The sequence below is a fragment of the Vulpes lagopus genome, chromosome 1 (assembly GCF_018345385.1).
Source record: "Vulpes lagopus strain Blue_001 chromosome 1, ASM1834538v1, whole genome shotgun sequence".
NCBI classification, from domain to species: domain Eukaryota; kingdom Metazoa; phylum Chordata; class Mammalia; order Carnivora; family Canidae; genus Vulpes; species Vulpes lagopus.
The window spans coordinates 144,613,757-144,640,702 of NC_054824.1; the positions used below are offsets into that span (position 1 = coordinate 144,613,757).

The following is a 26,946-nucleotide window of genomic DNA, read 5'->3' on the forward strand; positions in this document are numbered from 1 at the left end:
GCGTCAGGCTCTCTGTATGATGCCTGCTTCTCCCTGTGCCTCTGCCTCTCTCTCTCTGTCTCTATGAATAAATAAATAAAATCTTTAAAAAAAAATGTCATCCTTTAAAAAAAAAGAAATTCTATCAGGTAGAAATGAGAGGAAGTCCCATTGTAGGTAGCCTTAGTATAAATTTAGACTATAGGGAAGGCGAGGTCCAGCAGGTAGGCTCTACCTACCTATGCCCACAGGAGTACCAGCCTGGGACATCACCTGTCACCTCACTGTGGGCGCTGGGGAGCCGGAAGGTGGGGCGCCCTGTAGACGAAAGCGCACACTTCCTACCAGCTCACTGTCTGTGGTCCTTCAGTTGTCTTCTCTCCAGCATGTCTCCCTCAGCTGCCCCAGACCCTCTGTGGCCACAGGGAAACTGGTACATTGTTTCTACCTAGCGGGCTAGGACCCCAGGGCAGGGGGGGGGCAGGGGGGAGTGAACCCTGCTTCCTTGCAGCTCCAGCAGCCCCAGTGCCCTTAACCCCACACCCAAGGGCCAGGGGCAGAGCAGCGAGACCTGGAGCGGGATTGGGAGGAGAAGGTGCCTTCTGCTGCCCAGCCCCTGAGCAACATGGTGGTGGTGGCCTCCCCTCCTCCTCTGGGGCTAGGCCACAGGCCTGGACAATCCTTGGACCGGTTCTCCGTGCTTAGTACCAGCTGGTGCCAGCTGGCAGCTCTCACTCAGAGACTGAGGTGGCGTGAATATGAGGGAGGCGGAGGAAGTGGGCAGGGGCCCAAAGGGAATAGGGGCCAGGACTGAGGAGGTGGTAGTCAGAAGCCGGGTGGCCAACGTGGGGGTCACATGAGATGAAGGAAAGGCTAGGCTGAAGAATCTGAGGGCTTTTGGGGCAATGGAGGAGGTATGGGGTCCCCCACTCTGGTCCTCCTGCCCCTGGCAGAGCTAATCCTCTCCCACCACCCACTTGCCTCTACAAACACCCCCTTAAGCTGTCCCTAGCTAATTCGTCTTGGTCCCTTTAAGAGCTGCCTGGGAACTGGGGCACTGGAGGGGGCTGGCAGGGCCCCCCTCCCCCACCATGCCTGCCACTGCTCCACTCCCTGCCCTGTGCAGACTCTGCTGGAAGTCTTGGACGCCTGGGTTAGGGTCTCCTCTTCTGGGCTGGGGGTAAGGCTGGAAAGTGATGGGTGAGGGGGACCATGGTCCCTGGGGGAGTGGGGGAGGGAAGGGTGCCAGTCTCCTAGCACTTTGGGCATAGACTATCTGTGCCAACTTCAGTGGATAACATAGGGGGTCCTTCTCGGTGGTCCTGTGGCCTCAGACAAGGAGGTTGGGAGGGCAGCTCTGGGAATCTCAGGGTGGGGGCAGAGCCTGGGGGGCAGGATGACTGTGTCTCCTCACTGTCCCATCTTATTTTCCTGGGACCGTCCTGTGATAAATTCCATCAGCCACCTGCTGCCCCTCCTGTAATTACAGACAGGGGGCCCTGACACTCCATCCTTGCACTGATGGGAAAACTGAGGTGAGGTCCCTTCTGCCTTACAGCCTAGTTCCTGCTTGGAAGTTCTGATTCCATATAGCAAGGCCAGGAGAGGGTCCCCTGCATAATCTAGGGTGAAGAGAGCCAGGAGAAGCTTGCAGGCTCCCTCTACCTTGCTTCCTTGGAGTAGTTCAGAAATGTAGCCCTTACAATTCTGCTCCAGAGGCTGCACCCAAGTCCCCAAGCAGGGAAGGAGGTAGAGGAAAGACTCAGGGACACTCCCAGGCAATAAGTCCTTCTTTAATCCGACCTTCTTCCTTCCTCTTACACCACTAGCTCGGTTGCCTCTGGCCTTGCCACCTTAATTTGCAATCATCTCTTTTCCTGCTACCATGTGCCCCAGAGCAGGGGGAGAAGAGAACAAGTGGGCAAGCCCTGAGGACCCCAAGGCCAAGGGGCTGACAGCAGCTGCAGTGAGGAATGAGGAATTGTACTGGGGTGTGTGTGAGTGTGTGTGTGTGTGTGTGTGTGTGTGTGTGTGTGTGTGTGTGGTGATAAGGCTCTGCTCAGAATCCACTTCTGCTTTCAGTACATGCCTACCCTCCTTATCCCGCCCCAGAAGGAAATGCTCATCTACCACCCGGACCCAGACCTGAAAGGGAACTAAACTTGGCCTCTGAAACCCTCTGCCTGGGGCTGGCACCAGCACACTTCCTTCCTTCTTCTTAGAAATACTATGAAGTCTAGAAATGAGCCAAACTGCTCCGGGTGGGGTGGAAAGCCCTTATTTTACCAATGTGAATCAGAAAGAACAAGAACCCTGCCCAGGATCACACAGCAAGGACCCAGGGCTTCTGCTCCCTGGCCCCACAGAGCCTTTTTAATGGTCCTCCCCCAAGCGGAGAGCGGCCAACCTAGAAGGGCTATTTCAACTCTCATGTTACCAGTGAGGAAGCTGAGGTCCAGCGGGGATAGGAAGGCAAGTAGGGTTGGTCAGGATTGGGGCTGGGAGAGGACAAAGCTTCCAGATGCAAAGCTTCCAGCCAGAGCCCTGCTTACTCTTTCATAGGTGGGAAGAAAGCCAGCTCAGGCTTGTGTCTGTTTCATCCCTATCTGGTCTAGACCTTTGGAAAGTCCCTTCTGCAGTCTGCCCTCATCCTTCCTCTTCTAGCACTTCTCCTCCTAACAGGTCTCACAGGGTTAGCCAAAGAAGGCTTCTGGGACAGTGGCTTGGAAAGAAATGGCAGAATCTGAACTTGGCAGTGGACCCCTTCCCAGGGGAGTCAGGATAGTAGGAACAGAGAGGCCTTCTTAGCCTTCTCAACCGAGACCCTGCCTCTCAGCTTATTCGCACAGATATTTGCATGTTCACTTGCCTCCTTGGAAAACTCAGTTTGCATGGGGTCAGGCTGGCTGGCAGCCAGGTAGGACCCCTTCCCCCCTGACACAGATGCAGTGCCCCCGGAAGAGGGAAACCCAGAGACACTGACCATAAAAGAGAATTTGGCCCCACATGACCCCTGAACCCAGCTGGCAGACATCTGCAAGGGGATGCCTGCCTGGCAGGGGGAGAGGGAGCTGAGCAAGGACTCCCCCCCAGGGGCTAGTGTTCCCCTTCTACCTCCCCCACACATGTGGATTCAGGAGCCGCAGAAGGTGGGGCTGGGGGGGACACGGGTAGGAGGAGAAAGAATATGGGGAGATTCTAGTCCCTCCCACTTAGAGATGCGGTCGCCATGGTGACTGAGGACCAGTGAGGCGGGATGGGGTTGAGGATGGGGGGCGGGGGTGTGGCAGGGACGGAGGCACTGGGAGACAGGAACTGCCTGGCATTCCAAGGGGAGGGAAGCACGGTGCATCCCCCAACTCCAGGTAAGGGAGCAGGAGAACTGAAGGGAGGGGGCGGGCCATTGTCTGGCGCTGGCTCTGCCCTGTGGAGGGGGCAGACAGCTGGGGTCGGGCCATTGTGTGCGGCACTCAGCTCAGCCTTCCAGCACAGTCAGATTGGAGGAAGAAGCCTAGGAGGCCTTGGGTAAAGGGTTAGGGGGGATTGGGCTGGGTGGGTGGCAAGGAGGCTGAGAGATGGTGTGGGTGGGAAAAGGTGTGGGGATGCTGGGGGAGTAGAAGCTAGGGACATCCCTAGTGCCTTACAGTAGGCACCTAAATATAAGTTGATTTGACTTGCTTGTGATCATAAAAAAGAAGGCAACAAGGGGCAGGGCATATGGAGCTGAGGAAAGGACCCAGGAAGCTGATGTTCCTGAGGACTGTGCTCTCAGGGGCTGCCCCTGAGGCTGGAAGGGAGATGGAGAAGGGGCCACTGGACCTGCTAGGTCCTTGGCAAAGCCTTTCTCCCACCCCTGGAGCCCCTCTCAGTGAAGTATCTATGTGCCCTGGGGCACCACAGAGACAAAGTGCCCCAGAGTTCTCTGGGTGAGCACAGGGTAGGGTGAAGGGTGCATGAGCATGGGGTAGGGGTGCAGGGGGTGAGCACAGGGTACGGGTGTGGGGAGGTGAGCATGGGGTAGGGGTATGGGGGGTGGTGAGCATGGTGTAGGGGTACAGGGGGTGAGCAGAGGTTAGAGGTGTGGGGGGTGAGCATGGGACAGGGGTGTGGGGGTGAGCACAGCGTAGGGGTGCAGGGGGTGAGCATGGGGTAAGGGAGTAGGGTGTGAGCACAGGACAAGATGGAGAACGACATCTCCATCTCCCCTCCCACCTCCACCCCCCACAACTAGATCTTTACCCTGGGCCAGAAAGCCTGGCAGGAAAGGGCCACTATCTGCTGTGATCTAGGGGCCGTCAGGGAGCAGTCTCCAGGGGAGGGGGATCCTGGGGTGGAGGACAGTATTGTTGTGATTAGGGGGGTCTCCAGGCTGGAGAGAGAGGAGTTCGGGGCCCCCACAGTGGGGCTATGAAATGTCATAGCCCCTAAGGCCTTGTCCATGAACATCTGACCCCTTCTCACCACCCGCAACATCCCCCCCAACTGCTGCACGACTCTGGCTCTCACCGAGACACTTCCCCTGCAGGGCCTCAGTTTCTTCATTTGGACAGTGAAGGAGGAGGTGGGGCTCTTTCAGCTGTGAGCCTCCTTGATGCTGTGGGCAGGACCTGCTGCATCATCTGTAGGCCTGGTATTAAATGAAGATGTGTTGTGGTCCTGTGTCCAGAATGATCAAACACCTTCAGGACGGCAGAACAGCAGACCATGCATGGGCCTTTCTGAATGTGGGCTCCTGTAACTGCCCAGGTCATGTGCCCCTGAAGCCACCCTGGCTGTGGACTCCCCAGCTGCAGCATGGCGATGGCTGTGTGATGTTGCATCTAACTCCAGAGCCTCCCATGGGAGAGGGGCAGTGGCAGAGCAGGTGCCCTTCGTCCCTGTCAGCCTCTTCCACGGAACCAGAACTGATGGCTCTGCTGGATGAGGGGCCCAGACCTCCACCTGATAGCCAGAGAGGTTTCTGTTCCCTCCTGGGTCAGGAGTCCCTGAGATATGGTTTCTGGGTCCAGCAGAGCCAGAGCTTGCCACCCCCACCCTCCCAGCTGTCTTTCTGGTCCAAGTGGCTCAGAGCTAAGGGAGGATCACAGGAGCGAGCACTCCCTCTTGGAGTGGTCTCTGGGTGGAGAGGTCTCTTGACCTCTGGGTGGTCAAGGCATTCATTTTTTGAATGAGGCAGATTTGAGCCTACCTTGGCTTCTCCCTGTGTGATCTCCCTGACCCTCACTCTCTTCACCTGTGAAATGGAGCTATGATGGTGCCTATCTGCTAAAATTGGTGGTTAGACCAAAGCTTAATGATGCAAACTATCCATATTGGCTGGAGGGCTGGGAAAGTTGACCTGGGCCAGGAGGGAAACCCCCAGGTCTTGGGGAAGGATGAAATAAGACCAGTATGTTGAATCGAACACCTCCACAGGCAGAAGAAGGGCGTCGGGCTGGGGGCGTGCTTCCCCCACAGCCCCCCCCATCAGAACTCCTCCGTGACCCAGATAAGCCGATCTGTTGGAGCAGAGAGGCCCAGGGCCAGGGCAGGTCCCAGATCTGGGCTGGGCTCTGGAGAGGTGCAGAAGGTGGGGTCCAGGTGGGAGTTTCCCTTGATTCTGAGAGTGGCTTGGCCCATGGCCTCTCCCAAGGACCTGGCTGCCGGCTTCTGTGCAAGTCTGGGAGAGTTGAAATAGTCGTCAGAAGGGGACTGGCTGAGACCAACCCCCAGGGAAACAGGGAAAACAGGAGCAGAGGGGCAAGAAAAGAGGGCAAGTAGGCCAAGGAACTCTTTCAAGGGGTGACCAGGGATGCCCCATGCCAGAGGGATGGCAGTCTCAGGACAGGAAGGACGTCCTGCCTGAGGACCAGTTGTCAGGGAAGGAGTTGGGTCTCCAGTGGGAGTTAGGTTAGCTTGGGCTAGCTGTGCTTTTAAACCAGCTGCCAGCCAGTGTCAGGCTGAGTGGGCCGGAAACAACCCACTTTATAGGCTGTGAGATCTCGGTGCTGGATGCCTTATTAACCCTGCTTTACAAGGCTCCCCGCCAGGGCCCCCAGGGAGAGGTGAGCCGTCCTGCCGGGGAGCTCAGATAGGACAAGCTCTGGGGTCCTCCAGAGACCTGATGCTGCCCTGGGAGTGAGGGAGGCCGAGGTGAGGAGGGGACTTCCTCAGCACAGCCACAGCCACAGCCACGGGGGCCAGCCTCCTACAGCTGTTGCAACCCCAGCTGGACAGGGAGGTTTGAAGGTCAGACTGCTGCAGGCACTTCTGAGTACACAGCTGTGGAGGGACCTCATCCTGCGGGTGAGGAAAGAGGAATAGAGAGGAGGGTGTCATGTCTCCCATCTGTGAGGTCTTGAGCTCTTGCTACTTGAAGTCACTCCTGGGCTGGTTAGAAGGGTTGTGGTATGGCAGAGGGCAGAGGGGTGGCTGACATGACCCAGAAATTTTCTGGTCTTTTCAACTTTCTGGATGGATGGAGCGAAAGGAAGGGAGACGGAGGTGAGTCTCCCTTGGGGCCCGCCCTGCCCCCCCCTACTTCCGCCCAAGCCAAGGATCTGTCAGGACTCGAGAGGTTGAAATTCTGGTTTTCCAGAACACCCAGTGCTGGCTCTGGCCCTATGGGTTCCTGGAGGGCCGCACTCCTGGCCCAGCCAGGCTGAGCCTTCCATCCCCTGCCTCTGGGGCCTGGGAACCCCCTCCTTTCTCTTGGACGCACCTCCACCCAAGAATCCAGACACCTGGGGGCTCTGCACTGTGGCTGGCTCGAGGGTATGTAGGATTTGGTGGGTGGCTGGGGGTCCAAGGTCCTGGGGACGCTGATGCAGCCACCCAGGGACACAGAGCCTAGGAATAGGGCAGCTGCAGAGAGTCTCTGGGCAGTGCTGGGAGCCTACCTCCCAGCAATGAGAGGGCCATGTAGGCCTGAGCATCAAAGACCTGCGCCCAGCTGGGGCAAGGGGAGAGGTTGGAGCAGGCCGGCGCAGGCCCACTGGGGTCATCTGAGGGCAGGGGTAAGGGTGCAGCACCAGGGTATCCACCAACCTGAAAGTGCTGGGGCAGATGGGTCCCGTTGACCTATGTTATGAGAGAAGGAATCTGCTCCCTGGGAGTCCCCTTCTCTGGGGCCAGGCAGTGGTTTGAGTTCTGGACAATGGGGAGGGAGGGCAAAGAGTAGACAGCAGGGAGGTCTTGCTAAGAGTAAGATGAGGAAAGGCAGAGCAGGGCCAGTGGTGGCCAGGGGTCAGAAGGACAGGCCTGACGGCAGGACTCCGAACCAGAGGGGAACATGAGGCAGCAGGCTGGCGCCTAGGGATGATGGAAGTGAGACTCTGAGGGCGCTGTGCAAAGGAACCTGTCCCCTCCCCGGCAACCCCCACCCCCATGAGTACTTCTGCTGCCTGGGGCTCAGTGATTGGTCCCTGCGGGGGGGATGTGGTGAGGACTGCTCACCCAGGGAGTGCCTGGGTGCCTGTTTCCCCAGAGCCATCTGGTGACAGCCTCTGGCTGAGCATGGCCCTCCTCGCCCTGGGCCTGGACCCCTGGAGCCTCCTGCGCCTTTTCCTCTTCCAACTGTTTCTGGCATGGCTGCCGCTGACTGCAGGGGACAGTGGGCAGGGGCCCCTGCCCAGGGTCACGTTTGGGGCAGGTGAGTGTCTGATGGCCAGGCATGGGGCGCCAGCTAAGCTGGCAGGGCGAGGAAGGGAGGGATGGAGGGAGAGAGGAGAAAAGGGATACAGAGAGGTTGCGGTCTCAGATTGATGTCAGATTGGTGTCAGAGCCCCAGAGACTGAGGAAGGAGTGAGTGAAGAAACACTATGTGGTGGCTGGAGGAAGATTGAGGGGGGAGGAGGGGCCGGGTGCTTCTCTGAGGAGGTGATTTCTCCTTCCCTCCTTACCTGGTGCAGTCATCAGGCTGGGCACTTCTAAGTGCTTTCACGCCCCCCACGGGCCACCAAAGCCAAGGTCATCCGTGGACCTGGCGGTACAGACCGTGCTGGACTGCACAGCCTCCATGTCTATGGGCCCAGGGAAGAGGACTCAGGGCACCCACTGGCCCTCTGACATCCAGGGAGAAGGCTCAGGGGGCCTCAGGCTCTGCAGGAGTTGTAGGGGCAGGACTCCCTGAGCACTGCTGCATCTTTAACATCTGTCTGGGGCAACCCAGTGTTGGCCACTGTGCCATGAGACTCAGCCCTGCTGTTGGGGTGCTGGCAGTCCTGGGGGGGAAGCAGATGAGCAGCCGGCTATGCCACAGGCTGGTCAGCTCAGTAACCAAGGGGCTTCTCCCACTCTGGGGGAGGCTACCCTCTCCAGCACCTTGCACCCACTTCTCCTTTTGGTCCCAAGATTGTCAGAGCTTCCGAAGGTAACACTTAGACAGTTGGTCCTCTAACTAGGGCTGAGGTGCAAAGACACCCATGAGAGTCCAGAGGAACGTGAGCCCCTCACTGATGTGCCCAGGGACAGGAGCACATGCACAGCACCCTCTGCCACACCAAAGTGATGAGGAGGGCCTCAGTCAGCCTACCGTAACCAACTCATCTCCCCTGCCCCGGGGACGTCCAGGCATGCCCACAGGGCCTTTGAAAACATGTTTGCTCTCTGCTCAGCCTGCACAGTGATTCTAGTGGTATGTTTCCTGCTAGAGGAAGGCAAGGGGGGTCGGTGAGTGTGGCCCTACAACCCACAGCTACCAAGACACAGTCCTGTCTGTCTGTTTTCTGCTCACCCTGCTCCTCCCTGGGGGAGGACTAGCGGATCCTCCCCCACCCCCCAGCCCCTCAGGCCTGGAAGAGGATCCAGGTGCCTCACTCTATTTCCTGTCGCTTTGTCTATCTCTTGGATGCAGGCCACCTTCTCCCAGTCCTGGGCTGTCGTTACCCTGTCTCTGGCTGCCTTTTCTCTCCACTGTTGGCTCAACACAAAGCTCCTGTGCTGCCAGTAGGGTGGCTGAAGGGGGAGCTGCCGATGGCAAGTGGGTCCAGCTGCCATGGCCTTGGGACCACACTGTGCCAATGCTTCCCCATCCCCACAAAATCAATTGCCTACCTACCCACTCCTCATCACCCACCCCTTCTCGTCACTTCCCGACAGGGGATGGACGCAGGGCTCTCAGCCTCTTCCAGCAGAAGGGCCTCCAGGATTTTGACACTCTGCTCTTGAGTGGTGATGGAGGCACTCTCTATGTGGGGGCTCGAGAGACCATTCTGGCCTTGGATATCCAGGACTCAGGGATGCCAAAGCTGAAGAACATGGTGAGGAGGCCAGGGACGAAGGGCATGGGCTGGGAGTGTGGTGGGGGCTGGCAGCTGTCCGGTGCCTGGACTGCCCATGTGTGACTCATTGTCCAAGAGCAGTAATGAGTAATTCCTATTACGGACAGATAAGAAATACCACAGTGGTCTCACTATTTGCTGGCATTGTGCATCTTGATTGAATAATATTAATTGCTAATGTGGCTGATATGGAAATCATTGACATACAACAGAAACACTGACTCAAATTATATCAATAATATGATATCCATCCACCGGTAGAAATCACTGAAGCTTCTGTATTAAATTATAGTCACCCTGCTAATGGGAACAATATGAGGAAGAAAGGGGGAAGGAAGGAAAGGAGGGGGAGAGCTATGATTACTGAGCATCTCTCTGGTTGTGTCTCTCAATGTGTGGTCTGTGGGCCACCTGTGCATACAGGATGCTCAATGAAAATGCAGAGTCTCTGAGGTGTGAGCCAGGAACTCACATTTTAAACAATTTCCGCAGGAAAGGTGTGGTTTGTCAACTGCTGCTCCGTGTAGCATGCATTGCATTAGGTACTTTACATACGTTCCTGGTTGTGTCCTCTAGAAGCCTGCACAATGGACTAGGACCCCTCAACCAGTAAGTGGCCATGCCTGGATTCACACTGAGGTCTGATTCCATAGGCCATGTTCTACCACAGAGCCATGTCCTAAAATGAATACCAGTATCATCAGAGTAACAGCCATGGTCACAAATTGATGTTATTACAGCTCATCAGCCTGTCACTGATCACTGTGCCTGCTGGTGGCTTTACACCAGAACCAAGGACAGGACAGCAGGTCAAAGCTAAAATGGAAGACCTCATATCCTCTCCCTCCCAACTCCCCACTGCAGATACCCTGGCCAGCCAGTGACCAAAAAAAGAATGAATGTGCATTTAAGAAGAAGAGCATCGAGGTAAGTGGAGGTGGGGGTTTAGGGGCTCTGGGTGGAGAGCCCCAGAGTCCCCAGACCATCACGGATGACCTCAGGTTGGGGAGGCAGTAGAAGAAGATTCTCTCTATGATGATGGTCTGCGTCACATTCTGTGAAGACATCCAGGGATGCCTCAACAACTCTGGGCCCTCTTCCCACTGGGAAGTGCAGCCCAAGAGTGTGGGGCAAGTGGCCTGGACACCTGAATTCTTTGTCTCCCCAGACACAGTGCTTCAACTTTATCCGTGTCCTGGTCTCTGTCAATGCCACCCACCTGTATGCCTGTGGCACCTTCGCTTTCAGCCCCGCTTGTACCTTCATTGTGAGTTACTGGGAACTCAATTCTCAGACCCAAGCATCCCTTCTCACATCTACTCCTGAGCCATCCTCTGTAGCTCTGGAAAACCCTGCTCTTCCAGATGCAGGATACTTGTGAGCTTCCTGCCCGAATTCCCCTCCATGTCCCTCTCCCTCCCTCAGGCCCCTCATTTCCCAGACATGAGACTCTGGCATTCTGGCCCCCAGCTTCTCCCCCCCTTTAGGAACTCCAAGATTCCTACCTGTTGCCCATCTCTGAGGACAAGGTTGTGGAAGGGAAGGGCCAAAGTCCCTTTGACCCTGCCCATAAGCACACAGCTGTCTTAGCAGGTGAGTATCAGGTTCCGAACATCTGCTTGCCTGGGTCATTCTGTGAAATACGGAAGCTGACAGTTTCCTGGAAAGCAGGGGACTGAGGGAGGGGAGCCGGGAGCCTCTGAGCACCAGATCAGGGAGAGACTCAGGCACCCCAATCATCAGCTCCTGTTGAAGCTGCCACAAAGGAGGTGGAGGGAGATAGGTACAGAGAGGTTCACATTGGCAAGAGGGTCTGGGAAGGGTCTTAGGCAGAGAAGAGGCCTGAGGTTCAGCCATTTGTTCTGTAGAGGTTACACAGAGATTACAGTCTGTGCCCTCCTGACACCAACCATGACAGACTCTCCACTCTGGCTTCCTGGACCAGGTGGCTTTTGGCTTTTGAGTGGGACCCTGAAAGATAGGTAGGTGGGCAGGGAAGATGTTCCAGGAAGAGGAGGGTAGGACCAAAGTATGGAAGCAGAAGACACAGCCACCTTTGGGGAAGAAAGGGTGATTCTATTTGGCAGGTGGTTTAGCTGAGTGTGTGGGTGAGCACACAGAAGGACTTGCGGTGGCTATTCCCTGTAGCAATATTCTCTAACGAGGGTGCCCAGTGGCATCTGTGCCCTGGACTCTGGGCGCCCCAGGAGGGCGTGGAGCACAGACAGGGAGGCTGGAGAGGGATGTGAGTGCTGGCCGAGTAGAGGCAGGTCTGAAGAGGGCAGAGGCACCCTCCAACGATGAGGCCTCTGCCCTCTGCCCTAGATGGGATGCTCTATTCTGGCACCATGAACAATTTCCTGGGCAGCGAGCCCATCTTGATCCGCACGCTGGGACCCCAGCCCGTCCTCAAGACCGACAATTTCCTCCGCTGGCTGCAGCGTAAGGACCCGAGTCCCCCAGCACAGGTCTGGCCCTGCCCTGAGCGCAGAGCGCGGGCCGAGAGCCGAGAGCCACGGTCACTGCATCCCGCGGTCCTCCGCACTGAGGCACAGAGTCGGGTTGGTGCCAGGCAGCACTGCTGGGGGAGGGGTGCAGTTCCCGCCCCCAGGGAGCGCCAGTAAACCGAGGGAGGAGCAGGCGCCCCCGGAGCCGCCCCAGGCCAGCTCCCTCGGCCAGCCGCTGCAGAACCAGCCTCGGGGTGTCCCAGCCCTAACCCTATGTGCCCCGCCCGCAGCGGACGCCTCCTTCGTGGCAGCCATCCCTTCGACCCACTTCGTCTACTTCTTCTTCGAGGAGACAGCCAGCGAGTTCGAGTTCTTTGAGAAGCTCCACACGTCGCGGGTGGCCAGAGTCTGCAAGGTCTGCGGCCCAGGCGGGGGCGGGGCTGGCCGTGGGAGAAGCCAATGGGGAGTAGTCAGGGGCGGGGCCTAGCGCCCAGGGTCAAATGGGAGCGGGGCGGGCGCCGTGGGTGGAACTGGCGGGGGGCGAGCCTGACCCCGCTTCCCCGGCGCCAGAACGACGTGGGCGGGGACAAGCTGCTGCAGAAGAAGTGGACCACTTTCCTGAAGGCCCAGCTGCTGTGCTCTCAGCCCGGGCAGCTGCCCTTCAACGTCATCCGCCACGCGGTCCTGCTGCCCGCCGCTGCCCCCGCCGAGCCCCGCGTCTACGCGACCTTCAGCTCTCAGTGGTGAGCCGCTAGGCGGGAACGAGGGGGCCGCATGCGGGTCGGGGGTCCCTTGGGTCTAGGTGACGTGAGCACTTCACCTAGGAAGGCATGTGACCATCATTATGTCCCAGAAATCTGACTTGCGCCCTTCGTGTAGATGGGAAAATACAGCTCAGGATTTTACTCGTTTGTATCCCACCCGGTTCCAAAACAGGATAGGAGTCAGCTTACGGAAGGCAAACACTGAGACCAGACAAGGTAAAACTGATGAAGAAATAGGAGTGAAAGGAGAATAAGAAGGCAGGGATAGCGTCAGCACATCATAAACGTTTGTCATTTATGCAATGTTGGGATGCTCTGTTAGCTGTGAGCTTCCTAGTGGCCAGAGCAAAGAGGGAAAAACCATCAGTGTCACTAAGATAAAAATAGTCATTGATGAGAGACTGAGAAAAGTTCATTGATTTGCTGTGATCTGGCCCCACTGTTTAGGTACCTGCTGATGACATGTCAGGTATCAGAGCTATCTGCTGTAAGCAGGGGCTGGTATCAGTGGCATCCAGAGCTGAGAACATGTGTGTGCCACAATCAGGTTAAAGAGAACAAGAGAAGTCTTCTGTCTCCACAGACTGGGGCTTCATCTGGAGCCTGTTGGGAGCTGGTTACATTGCCCCTTCCAGGGGTAGAGCCCAGTCTGGGCAGGAAAGGCAGGAGCCACCCCAAGGCCTGAACCCCAGTTAATTGTCCTTAAGGATAATCACACTTCAAATCCTAAGATGAGCCAGAGTCAGGGTCTCTTCTAGCCCTTATCATCACAGCTGGGGGGAAAGTAGGTAGCAATAGGCCAACCCAGCCCTCCATACTCCTGCCCTCCAGAGCTTTCTCACAGGGTGGGCCAGGGCTGGAGGAAGAGCTTCCTGGAATAGCAGAGGAGATGATCGTGTCCCCTCTGGCTGTCCACAGGCAGATTGGTGGGACCAGGAGCTCTGCTGTCTGTGCCTTCTCTCTCAAGGACATCAGGCGTGTCTTTGAGGGGAAGTACAAGGAGTTGAATAAAGAGACTTCACGCTGGACTACTTATGGAGTCCCCGAGATCAGTCCCCGGCCAGGCAGTGTGAGTACCACCCCCAAAACTGAGCAATGCCCCACTGCCACTGATACACACACATCCCACACATCAAAGTACCTGTCATGGCACAATAAATGTCCAATAAATGTTAGTGCTTCCTGCCCTAACCAGTCCTGTCCACTCAGGTGCACACCTGCTCCAGCGGTCCAGATGCCACAGGTGTCCAACCCATCCTACACACAGAGAAATCCCCCCCTTCACTAAGTGCACACCAAATACCTGGGTGTATCAGTGAGGAAACAAGGGAGCACGGGCTGTGCCAAGGACTGGCTGGGCATCTTCATCGGCATTTCTTATTTAACTTTTTTTTAAATGATTTTATTTATTTATTCACGAGAGACAGAGAGAGAGAGGCAGAGACACAGGCAGAGAGAGAAGCAGGCTCCATGCAGGGATCCTGATGCGAGACTTGATCCCGGAACTCCAGGATCACGCCCTGGGCTGAAGGCAGGCACTAAACCGCTGAGCCATCCAGGGATCCCCTAACTTTTGTGTTTTGATCAGAGTTGTATACGGCCACCATTTATAGAATCATATACCTCTACATGGTTTGTTACAAAAAACAGCCCTATTCCCTGTCCTACACTTTTCCCTCTCTAGAAGGATAACCACCTTCAACTCTTTTAGCCTTTTTGTATTTATCTCCAAATCTCTAAATCTCTGCCATACTTTTATTGCTACTTCTTGATGTTTGAATTCCCATTCTGGATGCTAAAGATTTACCTGTGCTCTCCTACCCCCCACCCAGTTACGTATGTGCTGGAGCTGGCCTAGAGCAACCAGCAAGAACTGTTTTTGGCTTCTCTTTCCAAATTCACGTGCACCAACATAACACTGGTAGCCTGAAACTAGCCATGCTGGAAGTGCGTGCCACGACATTCAGCAAACACTACAAATCAGGGCTCCCCCACCGCCACCCCAGAACTACTCCACCAGCACAACACTGCACCCACCCCTCATCTCCTAACATAGGTATATAATAATTTTGGTTAGATCAATATTTATATTAGGACTCTTATGCACAGCTGAGCCAGGTAGCAGGCCATGATTACTTTTCCTTTTTGCATAATTTAAAATTTTCCTTGGGGTAAATAATGATCTCTCTTTTCTTTCTTTCTTTCTTTCTTTCTTTCTTTCTTTCTTTCTTTCTTTCTTTCTTTCTTTTCTCTGTCTCCTCCTCCTCCTCCTCCTCCTCCTTCTCCTCCTTCTTTTTGGCTTGCTTTGTTTTCTAAGTCCTTATCATTAATTCAACCACAAACTCTTCCTCAATGATCTGCATCTCTTCTGAAGACAGATGGATTAGGCATTCTAACAGTCTCATCTTCCTGGAAGTGGTTCCTGCCTGCTGCAGTCTGCACTGGGGGCCCCTCTGTCCTGGGCACTGCTGCTGCCCTGGAATTTCCCTTCTTATCATTCTGGGCATTCCCTTTGTATCTCTGTGACATTCTCGTGTTTCTTACATCCCATAGCTTCCTCTTTTTTTTTTTCTTTTACTATCTTTTATAAAATATATTTTTTTAAAGCTTTATTTTTTTAAAAATTTTTTTTATTTATGATAGTCACACACAGAGAGAGAGAGAGAAGCAGAGATACAGGCAGAGGGAGAAGCAGGCTCCATGCACCGGGAGCCTGATTTTTATTTTTTAAAGATTTTATTTATTAGAGAGAGCAAGAGAAAGAGAACATGATTAGAAATGAGGGGCAAAGGGAGTGGGAGAAGCAGACTCTCTGCCCAGCAGGGAACCCAATACAGGGCTCCATCTCAGGACTGTGGGATCATGACCTGAGCCAAAGGCAGATGCTTAACCAACTGAGCCAGCCAGATGCCCCTAAGATTTTTATTTTATTTTATTTATTTATTGAGAGAAGAGAGAGAGAGAGAGAGAGAGAGAATGAGCTTGGTGAGGGGCAGAAGCAGAAGGAGAAACTGGCTCCCTGCTGAGCAGGGAGCCCGACTCAGAGCTTGATCCCCAGGACCCTGGATCATGACCTGAGCCAAAAGTGACGCCCAACTAACTGAGCCACCCAGGTGCTCCAGATTTTTATTTTTAAGTAATCTCTACACCCACCATGGGGCTCAAACTCACAACCCTGAGTTCAAGTCACATGCTCTTGCAACTGAGCCAGTCAGGCACCCCCCCCTTTCTTTTACAATCTTATTTTTTTTAAAGATTTATTTATTTATTTGAGAGAAAGGAAGAGCACACAGAGGGAGAGGCAGAGGGAAAAGCAGACACCCTCCCCCCCCCCCCCCCCGCACTGAGCAGGGAGCTGGATGTGTGGCTTGATCCCAGGATCCTGGGATCATGACTTGAGATGAAGGCAGATATTTCACTGAGCCCCCCAGGTGCCCCTTTACTGTCTTAAGTGGAGCAGAGCCTCCATAGATTCCTGGAAAGGGATATATATGGCAGGTAAATATTTTGAGACTAAAAATGTCTGAGAATGTCTTTATTCTACTTTTGCATTTGGTAGTTTGATGTGTGCATGTAATTCTAGATTAGAAATCATCTTCCTATAAAACTTTGAAGGCTTGCCCTCTTGTCTTCCAGGGGTGTTAGCAGTGCAGAGTTCTTCTGATTCTTCAGTCTCTGAAAGTCCCTGTTCTCACTGGAATCTTATAGGGCCTTCTCTTGGTCCCTAGTTGTTTTGAAATGTTGCGCTTTGATGGGAGTGTGTTCGTTTACTGGACATGTAACCTGACCCTCAGCCTGTACGTTTAGTTCCTTCAGCTTGAAGTTCTCTTGAACAATTTCTTCCTATTATCTTTTCATTTAACGAATATTTTCCGAGGCTGCCTGCTGCTCTTCTAAGCTCTGGGGAACACGGCAGTGAATGAAGCAGACAGAAGTCTCTTCCCTCATGGAGCAGACTCCCCTGCTAGAATGTTTCGTCACATCTTACTGGACCTCCTGGACTGGTCTTTATAAATCCTGTCCAGTTTTCCAGGTCTTCAGTTTTGCCCTACATTCTGGGAGAGTGTCTCAATTTTTTTTTTAAAGATTTTATTATTTAATCATGAGAATACACAGAGAGAGAGAGAAAAAAAGAGAGAATACAGAGAGAGAGAGAAAAAAAAAGAGAATACACAGAGAGGAGACAGAGAGAGAGAGAGAGGCAGAGGCGCTAAACCGCTGAGCCACCCAGGCTGCCCAGAGTGTCTCAGTTTTATCTTCGAATCCTTCTATCAGATTTTTTTTAAAAATTTTGATTTATTTATGATAGTCACACACACAGAGAGAGAGAGAGAGAGAGAGAGAGAGGCAGAGACACAGGCAGAGGGAGAAGCAGGCTCCATGCACCGGGAGCCCGATATGGGATTCGATCCCGGGGTCCAGGATCGCGCCCTGGGCCAAAGGCAGGCGCCAAACCGCTGTGCCACCCAGGGATCCCTTCTATCAGATTTTTAATTCCTGCTAAAATACTTAATTTCCTAGATTTTTTTTGAGCTTTGAATATCTTATTTATAAAAATGTTCTACTAAGTTTGTTGTTGTTATTTAAACAGGTGAAGTTCCGACCAGGCTCATGCTATTCAGTTTCCATTTCTATCAATCACAAAGTTGTATAAAGCAGCAAAACTGGGGGCACCTGGGTGGCTCAGTCTATTAAGCATCTGACTCTTGGTTTCAGCTCAGGTCTTGATATCAGGGTCGTGGGATCAAGCCCCCATGCTGAGCTCCATGCTCAGTGGGGAGTCTGCTTGGAATTCTTTCCCTTCCCCTGCTTTCTCTCTCACTCTCTAAAATAAATAAATCCTCTTTAAAGAGCAGCAAAACAGGGATGCCTGGGTGGCTCAGGGGTTGGGTATCTGCCTTTGGCTCAGGGCATGATCCTGGAGTCCCAGGATAGAGTCCCACATTGGGCTCCCTGGATGGAGCCTGCTTCTCCCTCTCCCTGTGTCTCTGCCTCTCTGTGTGTCTTTCATGAATAAATAAATAAAATCTTTAAAAAAAAAAAAAGGCAGCAAAACTGAAGGGCGGATGATTGTTGTGTAGGCTCTAAATTGCTTTCCATGTCTCATTTGGGATAATTTGTGTAAGAATCTTGATCTTTTTAAGTATTTGGAAACATCAAATGAAAGTGAAAGAAAAAAATATTCTATTATAGATACTGTCACACATATAAACAAAGTAGACAGAATAGCATGAGGGACCTCCATATACCCACCAACCAGTTTCAATGCATGGCCAAGCAAACTTGTTCCCCCTTGTTTTTTTTTTTTTTTTAAAGATTTTATTTACTTATTCATAGACATAGGCATAGGCAGAGGGAGAAGCAGGCTCCTCGCGGGGAGCCTAATGCAGGACTTGATCCTAGGATCCCGGGATCATGCCCTGAGCCAAAAGCAGACACTCAACTACTGAGCCATGCAGGCGGCCCTATATCTATCCTTTTGTAAATAAAGTTACATTCCCAGGTTTCAGATGGATGTATCGGGGGGCACCAATCAACCCACTGTATCATCCATAAATATTTTTCGTATCTTCAAAAGATAAAGGCTTTTAAAAAAATAGCCATAGTACCACTTCATACCACAAAAATGATTAATTCTTTAATATGCCTTTAGCATTCAAATTTCCAATAGTCTCCAAGATGTCATAAGAGTTGTTTAAAATACAGTTTACTTGAATCAAAATCTACATAAGATATATAAATTCGGATTGGCGCTCTACTTTTTTTTTTTTAAGTTTATGTATTTAAGTACCTTCTACATCCAACATGGGGCTTGAAGTCGCAGCCCTGAGATCAAGAGTGGTATGCTCTATTGACTGAGCCAGGCAGGTGCCCCTCGGATAAGTTGTTCTTTTAAGTCTCTTTTAATCTGTGTTTCTTTTCTTTTCTTCTTTTCTTTTCTTTTCTTTTTTCTTTTCTTTTCTTTCTTTTCTTTTTTTTTTTTTTTAAAGATTTTATTTATTTATTCATGAGAGACACAGAGAGAGAGGCAGAGACACAGGCAGAGGGAGAAGCAGGTTCCATGCAGGGAGCCTGACGTGGGACTCGATCCCAGGACTCCAGGATCATGCCCTGGGCCGAAGGCAGGTGCTAAACCGCTGAGCCACCCAGGGATCCCCTGTGTTTCTTTTCTATCTTCTTATTTTCTCTTGCCATTTACTTGTCATGTCGAATTTTTCAGTCTAGATCTTGGTTACTATGCGTCTCTAGGGTGGGGTTGCAGTATTTCCTGTAAATTCACTGGAGGTTGGGCCTAAAGACTTGGTCAAGTCAGAGTTTGACTTGGGGGCAAGACCCCTTCACCATGATTGTGGGTCTTCCTTTGGGATACGCATGATGTCTGGCTCCCTCTCTGAAGTCGGGAGTCCTCTTCTGTTCTGGTTTCATGGGCACACGCTCTTCTCTTCAGGAAGTGATCATATTTTGTTGTGAATGTCTCTTTTCTCTGAATCAGTTAGCCTCTTGTTTGTTTGTTCCATTTGTTTGTTTTGGTCTCTTTCGTGTTCATGGTTTAACTCATGTGTCTGGTAACCCTGGGCTCTCTGCTCACATTTCAGAGTGAGGATGTGAGGCCATTTGGAAGCTGCACAGGAGGAGATGTGACTGGTCTGCTTGGGCCCCCCCATGTCCCCAGAGAAGATGGCCTGGCTGGGAGCTTTTCTCCAAGACCCTTGATATCAATAGTATTAGGTCTTACTGCTGACGCCAAGTCAGTTTTCTGGGGCCTTCTTCTAGCCTTGTGTTTGGAGGGAGATAGCCTAGCTGCTGGTCCTGGGGGGCAATGGGGGAAGAGTCTCCACAAGTGCTTTGCTTCCCTGCCTTCACCCCCAGCTTTCGTGGTGTGCCTGCCACCCTCTGCTTTACCTCCCCAGAGAAGGAGCCTCCAGTCCTGGGCCAGGGCCCCAACTACACACCTTCAAATACTCTTCTGACACAGCCCCTCCCTTGCCCCACTCCCAGTGGGGGCCGCTCATCCATGACCTTTAGGAATTCTGCCCTGTAAATCAGATAGTTTTGGTGACCCCAGGGCTGGCTTAAGAAAATTCTGCTAGGTCTTTTACCATTTGCTCATTTGCTTTCCAGCTTCTACCCTGCGGCTGTCTTTGCTTCCCCTTCTCTTCTCCCCTTTCTGGGGTGAGGAGGAAGTGAGAGGAGGTGCATGTGCTCATTCTGGCATCAGAATGAAATGTAGATGTTATTACGTCACTTTGCAAATAAGGAAATTGAAACTCAGGGAGGTGGAGCAGCCTGTTGGAGGACACAGCTGGCAAGTGACAGAGTGGGACTGGCCCTGAGATGGCACCCTTAGGGTACAGAGGATCAGGATACAACATGCTGGGTTTGGCAGGGTCTTCACAGAACAGTCGGCCCACCCCCTGCCCTCTACCCCTCCATATTATGGGTGAAAAAAAGGAGGCCCAGAATAGAGAAGGGGCTGTGCCAGATTCATGTAGCAAGTTCATGTGACACCGTGGGGAGGAGTGCTCCCTGCTGTACCCCCTCCTTCTGTGATATCTTTCATTTAGTCACTGACTCAGCAAACCTTTCCTGGGTACCAGCTGTGTGCCAGGTCTTGTGCTGAGTGAGCCTGGGGCTACGGACGTGAGTGCATCTTCCCTCATCCTACTTCCTGCTGACTGCCAGGCACCCCTAGTGAGGGCACCAAGGAGAGGGAGAGATAACAGCTAACATTTACTTACTTCATGTCATGCCCCGTTCTAATTACTTTTCACAAATTCATGCGTTGCCTCCTCACAGCAGGCCGATGATACACTGCACTGTGTGCAGAGCCTGCAAATCAAAGCCAGGCCGCTCCAGAGCTTTCACCACCACCCCTGTGCCCTCAACACCTGAGATAAGGAGATGAGGACCTCCTCTGGAGCACTGGGAGGGAGGAGGGAGGGAAATAGCAATGGTGAGCCGCTGGGAGGGCATGTGCTGACCTGAGGTGCCTCCTTCCCCCTCTAGTGCTCCGTAGGCCCCTCTTCTGATAAAGCCTTGACCTTCATGAAGGACCATTTCCTGATGGATGAGCAGGTGATGGGAACACCCTTGCTGGTGCAGTCGGGTGTGGAGTACACGAGGCTGGCAGTGGAAACAGCCCAGGGCGTCGATGGGCACAGCCACCTGGTCATGTACCTGGGCACCGGTGAGTAAAGTGCTGTAGGTGTCTCCCTGTGACCAAGCAGGGATTGCAAGTCAGGTTGACAAGGGAAGCCATGGAGCTCCTTCACTCATGCTTTTACTCAACAAATGCTTTCTGAACATGTACGGTGGGCCTGGCACCCTGCTAGGCTCCAAGAATACGGTGGGGTAACCAAACAGCCCAGAATCCATCCTTTCTGAACTTTGAGTCTAGAGGCAGAGAGAACAAAGAGGGCTCTGGTGGCCTTAGGAGGAGCTGTTTGTCTCCCGGAAAAGCCATGTCAGAGCCAGAACCGTGAAGACTGGGCAGGTGGCAGGTAGTTTGGAGCAGCCAGGGCAGGGCCACGCCTTTAGGAAGCTGACCTTTTTTTTTTTTTTTTTTTTAAAGATTTTATTTATTTATTCATGAGAGACACAGAGAGAGAGAGGCAGAGACACAGGCAGAAGGAGAAGCAGGCTCCATGCAGGGAGCCTGATGTGGGACTCAATCCTGGGACTCCAGGATCATGCCCTGGGCCAAAGGGGCAGGCCTAAACACTGAGCCACCCAGGGATCCCCTGGAAGCTGGCCTTGAAGGGGAAGTTGGTGGGGGGATGACTGGGGGAAGTTGTGGGGTCCCACCAGCATGCTTTTTTTTTTTTTTTAAAGATTTTATTTAGGGATCCCTGGGTGGCGCAGCGGTTTGGTGCCTGCCTTTGGCCCAGGGCGCGATCCTGGAGACCCGGGATCGAATCCCACATCGGGCTCCCGGTGCATGGAGCCTGCTTCTCCCTCTGCCTGTGTCTCTGCCTCTCTCTCTCTCTCTCTGTGACTATCATAAATAAATAAAAAAAAAATTAAAAAAAAAATAAAAAATAAAGATTTTATTTATTCATTCATGATAGACATAGAGAGAGAGAGAGAGGCAGAGACACAGGCAGAGGGAGAAGCAGGCTCCATGCAGGGAGCCGGACGTGGGACTCGATCCCGGGACTCCAGGATCACGCCTGGGGCCAAAGGCAGGCGCCAAACTGCTGAGCCACCCAGGGATCCCCTATGCTTTTGTTTTTTAAAGATGAGAAGGTCATGGGGATCCAGGAGGGAGGCAGATGGAGAAGAAATGAGCAGGCCAGGGGATAACTGGCAGGTGAAGTCGCAGAAGGAGCAGGAAGCCAGAGTCCAGAATGTAGGAAGGGGGCAGCCCCCAGGCTGGGATGGGATGAAGAAGTAGAAGGTAAGGCTGGGAAGCAGACACAGCTATTATGGACAGGCTTTTCTGTTCCATGCAGGAGGAGGACACAGTACCTTGGGCTGGGAACAAGAGGTGGAAAAGGTGGGAGGCTTGAGGAGAGAGAGGTAGATTCAAAAGTCACTGTGGAGAGAAGGGGAGAGTTGGCAGGGCTATGTGGAAGGCCGCCAGGCATGTCTGTGGAGGGCCCGATGGGGGTGGATGAGCTGGAGCTTGGGTGGAAGAAACCTGCAAGTGTGCTGATTCTCTCAGGATATGTGCCCGACCACGACATTAGCCGCACACATACTGGGCTCTGGTGGGGAGCTCAACACACTGAAGCTTGGTGCTGGTGGAATCTGTGGAGATGCACAACAAACATGCCACATGAGCCCATGACCTAGGGTGTTAGGAGATCAGAGGTCGACTTTGAGTGAGGGCAGATCAGGAAGGTCAGCTGGGGAGGTGGCAGTGGGTATGGGGTGGTCGGCATGGACCTTGCTGATATGTCCTGGAGTAGGGACACATGCTGGAGGTGAGGATGGCCGGCGGCGGGCTTTCTACAGAAGCACTCGGCTGTCCACTGCCCAACTCCACAGAGGAAGTGGGTTGCGTTCCTGAAAAGCAAAGGCAGAGGGACAGGGGGTTCCAAGCCATTTATAACAGAATTCACGTTATCTCCCCGGCATAGAGGGGAGCAGCCTAACAGACCTGTGTCTGTGCCCAGCTCACTCTGAAGGAATGTTCTGATGGTTGGGAGGCCATCTGGGGTCAGAGGCAGTCTGACGGAGGTCTATGGATGGCGTGACAGCTCTTCTCTCTCCCTCCCCACAGCCACAGGGTCCCTCCATAAGGCTGTGGTGAGTGAGGACAACAGTGCCCATCTGGTGGAGGAAATCCAGCTGTTCCCTGAACCTGTCCGCAACTTGCTGCTGGCCCCCGCGCAGGTGGCAAGGGGCCTCTGGCAAGGTGGGGGGCTTGGGTGCTGGATCCCTCCTGGGTGCGGCGAGGCACCTTGTCACCATCCCTCTCTTTTCCAGGGCGCAGTGTTTGTGGGCTTCTCAGGGGGCATCTGGAGGATTCCCCGAGCCAACTGTAGCATCTATGAGAGCTGTGTGGACTGTGTCCTTGCCCGGGACCCCCACTGTGCCTGGGACCCTGAGTCTCGAACCTGCTGCCTCCTGCCTACCCCCATCCCGTGAGTGCCTGCCCTGGACAGGGTCGCAACGGGCCCACCAGGATCTTCTCACCCAGCATGCATGATCCTTCCTCCCTCCAGGGACTACCGGCACATTCCCTCCAAGAATCCCTATCCTGGCAGGTTCTTCCTGGGACAGAGTTGCCACAAACAGGCTTGAAGCCGCTCCAGCCCTCCTGGGTTCACCTTCCCCTCCTCTCTGGCTGTCTTGTCTCGGGCCCACCTCCCTCTCCTTCTTCCTTCTCTTCCCACTTTGGTCCCTGTCAAGGCTTGAGGTTTGCTTTCCCTGCCTTCTCAGGAAGTCCTGGAGACAGGACATGGAGCAAGGGAATCCAAACTGGGCATGTGCCACTGGCCCCATGGGCAGGAGCTTCCAGTCTCAGAGCCGCCCCCAAATGAGTGAGTGTGAAACCAGGGGGTAGTGGGAAGGCTCAGGTGGGTATCTCTGCCTTCATCTCTTCCCTCAGCACCCAGACTTGGGGTGGATTTGAGTCCTGGTTTAGGGAGGCGGGATAAGAATCTAAGCTGGGATTCAGGATTGAGGCTGAAGTCTGTTTTGGTGTCAGAGCTGGAGTCGGATGGACTGAGGTTAGTTTGGGGTCCAGACGAGATAGACGAGGGATCAGAGTTGAGTTTGGGAGCTGCCATGGAAGCTGGAGATGGGAGTCAGGTCCAAATGCTGGGAGTACTCCTCCAAGCTCCTGCTCCCCCTCCCTCATGCGCTTCCCCCTCCCTCCATCTCCAGTTAAAGAAGTCCTGGCCATCCCCAACTCCATCCTGGAGCTCCCCTGCCCCCATCTGTCAGCTCTGGCCTCCTATCGCTGGAGTCGTGGCTTGGCACAGGTCCCAGAAGCCTCGGCTGCCGCGGTCTACAATGGTTCCTTGGTGCTGCTGCTGCGTGGTGGGGTGGGGGGCCTGTACCAGTGCTGGGCCACAGAGAATGGCTTCTCGTACCCTGTAGTCTCCTACTGGGTGCACAGCCAGGACCAGCCCCTGGCCTTGGACCCTGAACTGGCGGGCATTCCCCGGGAGCGCATGGAGGCCCCACTGACCAGGGTTGGTGGTGGGGCTGCCCTGGCTGCTCCGCGGTCCTACTGGCCCCACTTCCTCACAGTTACAGTACTCCTGGCCCTGGTGCTTTCAGGAGGCCTCCTCCTCCTCCTCACCTCCCCGCTGGGGGTGCTCCGAGCCCGGGGCAAGGTACAGGGCTGTGAGACCTTGCCCCCGGGGGAGAAGGCCCCCCTGAGTCGAGAGCAGCACCTCCAACCTCCCAAGGAACTCAGGACCTCTGCCAGCAATGTGGACGCTGACAACAACCATCTAGGCCCTGATGTGGCTTAAACTCTGGGCACAAGCTGGGGGGGGGGGGGCGGGGCCCCCGGGCACACTAGCTGGGGGGACCTGGGACAGCACAGCACAAAAGATCACCTTCCTGCCATGCCACAGTGGCCCTCAGTGGGGCTGACACAGTGGCCCTCAGTGGCTGACACAGTGGCCTGACCCCCTGGGGGCCTGCCCTGTACCACACACGCGGGCTCTCCAACTGCCTGTCCCAACCTGGGTCAAATAAGAGCGGATCCTTCAGCTCCGGCCATTCCAAGATCCTCCAGGAACAGACTGCTTCAGGAGACCCTACAACATGTGAGTGAGTGTTCACCAACGTATAAACAAGCCTGCATGCCCGCTGCCCCCGCAGCAGCAGCTGCCATACCACCCACCAAGACTCTGCTCTCCCAGGGCTCCTGCTTCCCTTATCAACCGTGCACTGCTGGGACTCCTGGGAAATCCTTCTGGAAGTTTGACCACCTTCCTTCTTGTTTCGTTTGGGGGAGATTCTGGTCCCTGCTGGCCTGGCTAGAATAACAGGGGTAATCTGAGCCTTGTTCACTCCTTTTTCTGGCTGACCTTGATCTCTCTCCTCTCCCCTTTCCTTTATTTTGGGATTCAGAAAACTGCTTGTCACAGACAGTTTATTTTGTATTAAAAAGACAAAGCTCACTGCTGGTGCTGTTTCTGTCAGAGCAAAACACTGCTGCTGCTGCAGAGGACTGTGGGGTGGAGGGGGCAGGCAGCCCTAGGGCTGCAGCAGGGAGGAATGCTTGGTTTGTGGGGTGGTTGCTCTCTCCAACTGTACACCACCTCTTCTGCCCCTGCCAGCTTCCTGCACAGAACCAACCCCGCAGCCTTTTCCTCTGCTCGGGCATCGCCAGAGAGTGCCTCCAACTCTGAGCTCAGGCCAGAGCCATCCCCCTGGAGCAGCCTCAGCTTGGCCTGGGCAGCACCTCATCCATCATAACCCCCGCTGCTTCCGATCCCCTGCTGTCCTGCTGTTTTTCCCCTTCCCTTCTCCACAGCCGCAGGTGGTGTCAACTGTGGGTGAACTGAATTTTTGGAGACACTGTACAGCCACCCCCATTTTGGCCACACCCTTCCCAAATCTGACAAATAGTGCTCTGTCCACACCCCTGGGCTACCTCCCTGGAGGATCCCCAAGCCTCTTCCCACCTCTGCTGAGACTGCCAGCGTTGCCCCTCATTCTACCACTCCCTCACCTTCCAGCTCCCCTCTCCCACTCGCAGGTGTGCTGGCTGTTCTCTGCAGGATCCAAACAAAGGATGACGCTGCCCAACCATCCCCCCTACCCTGCCCACCAATGGTTCTCTTTTTTCTGTTCTCACCAAACACTAGACAGGGTCCTTTCTGGCCGCCTGCCCATGGCTCCCCCAGGGAGGCCCTCACCCTCCTGAGTGCCCTGTGGTCTGGCTTTCTCCCCCACGTCTCTGCAAAAATGATTCTCTAAAACTACCCATAAGCCACCACTGACCATACCCTCTGTACCACCTTCATGCTTTGCCACCACATTCCAATAATTCTCTTTCTCTATGGCTTCTTTTTATTTTTTATTTTTATTTTTTAATTAAAATTTTTAATTAAATTTTTAAAATTTATTTATTCATGAGAGACACAGAGGGAGAGAGGCAGAGACACAGGCAGAGGGAGAAGCAGGCTCCATGCAGGGAGCCCGACGTGGGACTCGATCCTGGGACTCCAGGATCATGTCCTGGGCCGAAGGCAGGCACCAAACTGCTGAGCCACCCAGGGATCCCCTCTATGGCTTATTTTTTTAAATGTTTTTATTTTTCACTGTGTTACAAAGCAAATAACATAAAATTTACCCTCTTAACCATTTTTAAGCATGCAGTTCAGGGGATCCCTGGGTGGTGCAGCGCTTTGGCGCCTGCCTTTGGCCCAGGGCATGATCCTGGAGACCCAGGATCGAATCCCACATTGGGCTCCCGGTGCATGGAGCCTGCTTCTCCCTCTGCCTGTGTCTCTGCCTCTCTCTCTCTCTCTCTCTCTGTGACTATCATAAATAAATAAAAAAAAATTTTAAAAAAAGCATGCAGTTCAGTAGCGTTAACTATATTCACATTGCTGTGTAATGCCTCTAGAGCTTTTCATTTTGCACATCTGAGTCTATGCCCATCGAACAACATCCCCCCATTTCCCCGTCCCTGCAGCCCCTGGCAACCAACATTCTGCTTGCTATGAATTTGACTACTTTTGGTACTTCATGTAAGTGGAATCACACAGTATTTGGCCTTCTGCGACTGGCTTTTTTCACTCACCATAATATCTTCAAGGTTCATCCATGTAGCTCATGACAGGATTTCCTTCCTTTTGGGAGGATGAATAATATGCCACTGTAGGTGCATACTGCAGTTTATCTGCCTATTCATCTGTTGGTGGACACTCAAGTTGTGGCAGTGCTTGGCTACTGTGAATAGCGCTGCAATGAACATGGGTGTCCAAGTATCTCCTCAAGATCTTTCCATGTCCTCTTTAGTGCAGTTATTTGGCTTCTCTAGGGATTTCTTTCTCCCCTGCTGGCTCCTACTGCCCCTGT

At 53.6% G+C, this 26,946-nt stretch overlaps 1 protein-coding gene across 6 annotated transcripts; it reads left to right on the plus strand.

Moving 5' to 3' along the window:
• Positions 1-1,091: 1,091 nt before the first annotated feature.
• SEMA4A (semaphorin 4A) lies at positions 1,092-25,974 on the plus strand. Of its 6 annotated transcripts, none has more exons than XR_005983186.1 (16): positions 6,448-6,462; positions 7,445-7,609; positions 9,058-9,218; positions 10,104-10,166; positions 10,408-10,506; positions 10,727-10,832; positions 11,565-11,681; positions 11,977-12,101; positions 12,257-12,429; positions 13,369-13,519; positions 20,458-20,638; positions 22,676-22,788; positions 22,882-23,039; positions 23,338-23,438; positions 23,785-24,907; positions 25,197-25,974. XR_005983186.1 is itself a non-coding variant. In XM_041726230.1 (15 exons), the coding sequence occupies exons 2-15, from the start codon at positions 7,474-7,476 to the stop codon at positions 24,378-24,380; spliced, it is 2,280 nt and encodes a 759-aa protein (XP_041582164.1). In that variant the 5' UTR covers positions 1,092-1,159; positions 7,445-7,473; the 3' UTR covers positions 24,381-25,037. The 6 variants fall into 6 exon arrangements, 3 of the variants coding, with proteins under 3 accessions (XP_041582164.1, XP_041582170.1, XP_041582149.1); XR_005983190.1 differs by having other exon boundaries at positions 23,785-24,680; XR_005983188.1 differs by lacking the exon at positions 25,197-25,974 and having other exon boundaries at positions 23,785-24,680; positions 24,777-25,037.
• The last annotated feature ends 972 nt before the right edge of the window (positions 25,975-26,946 follow it).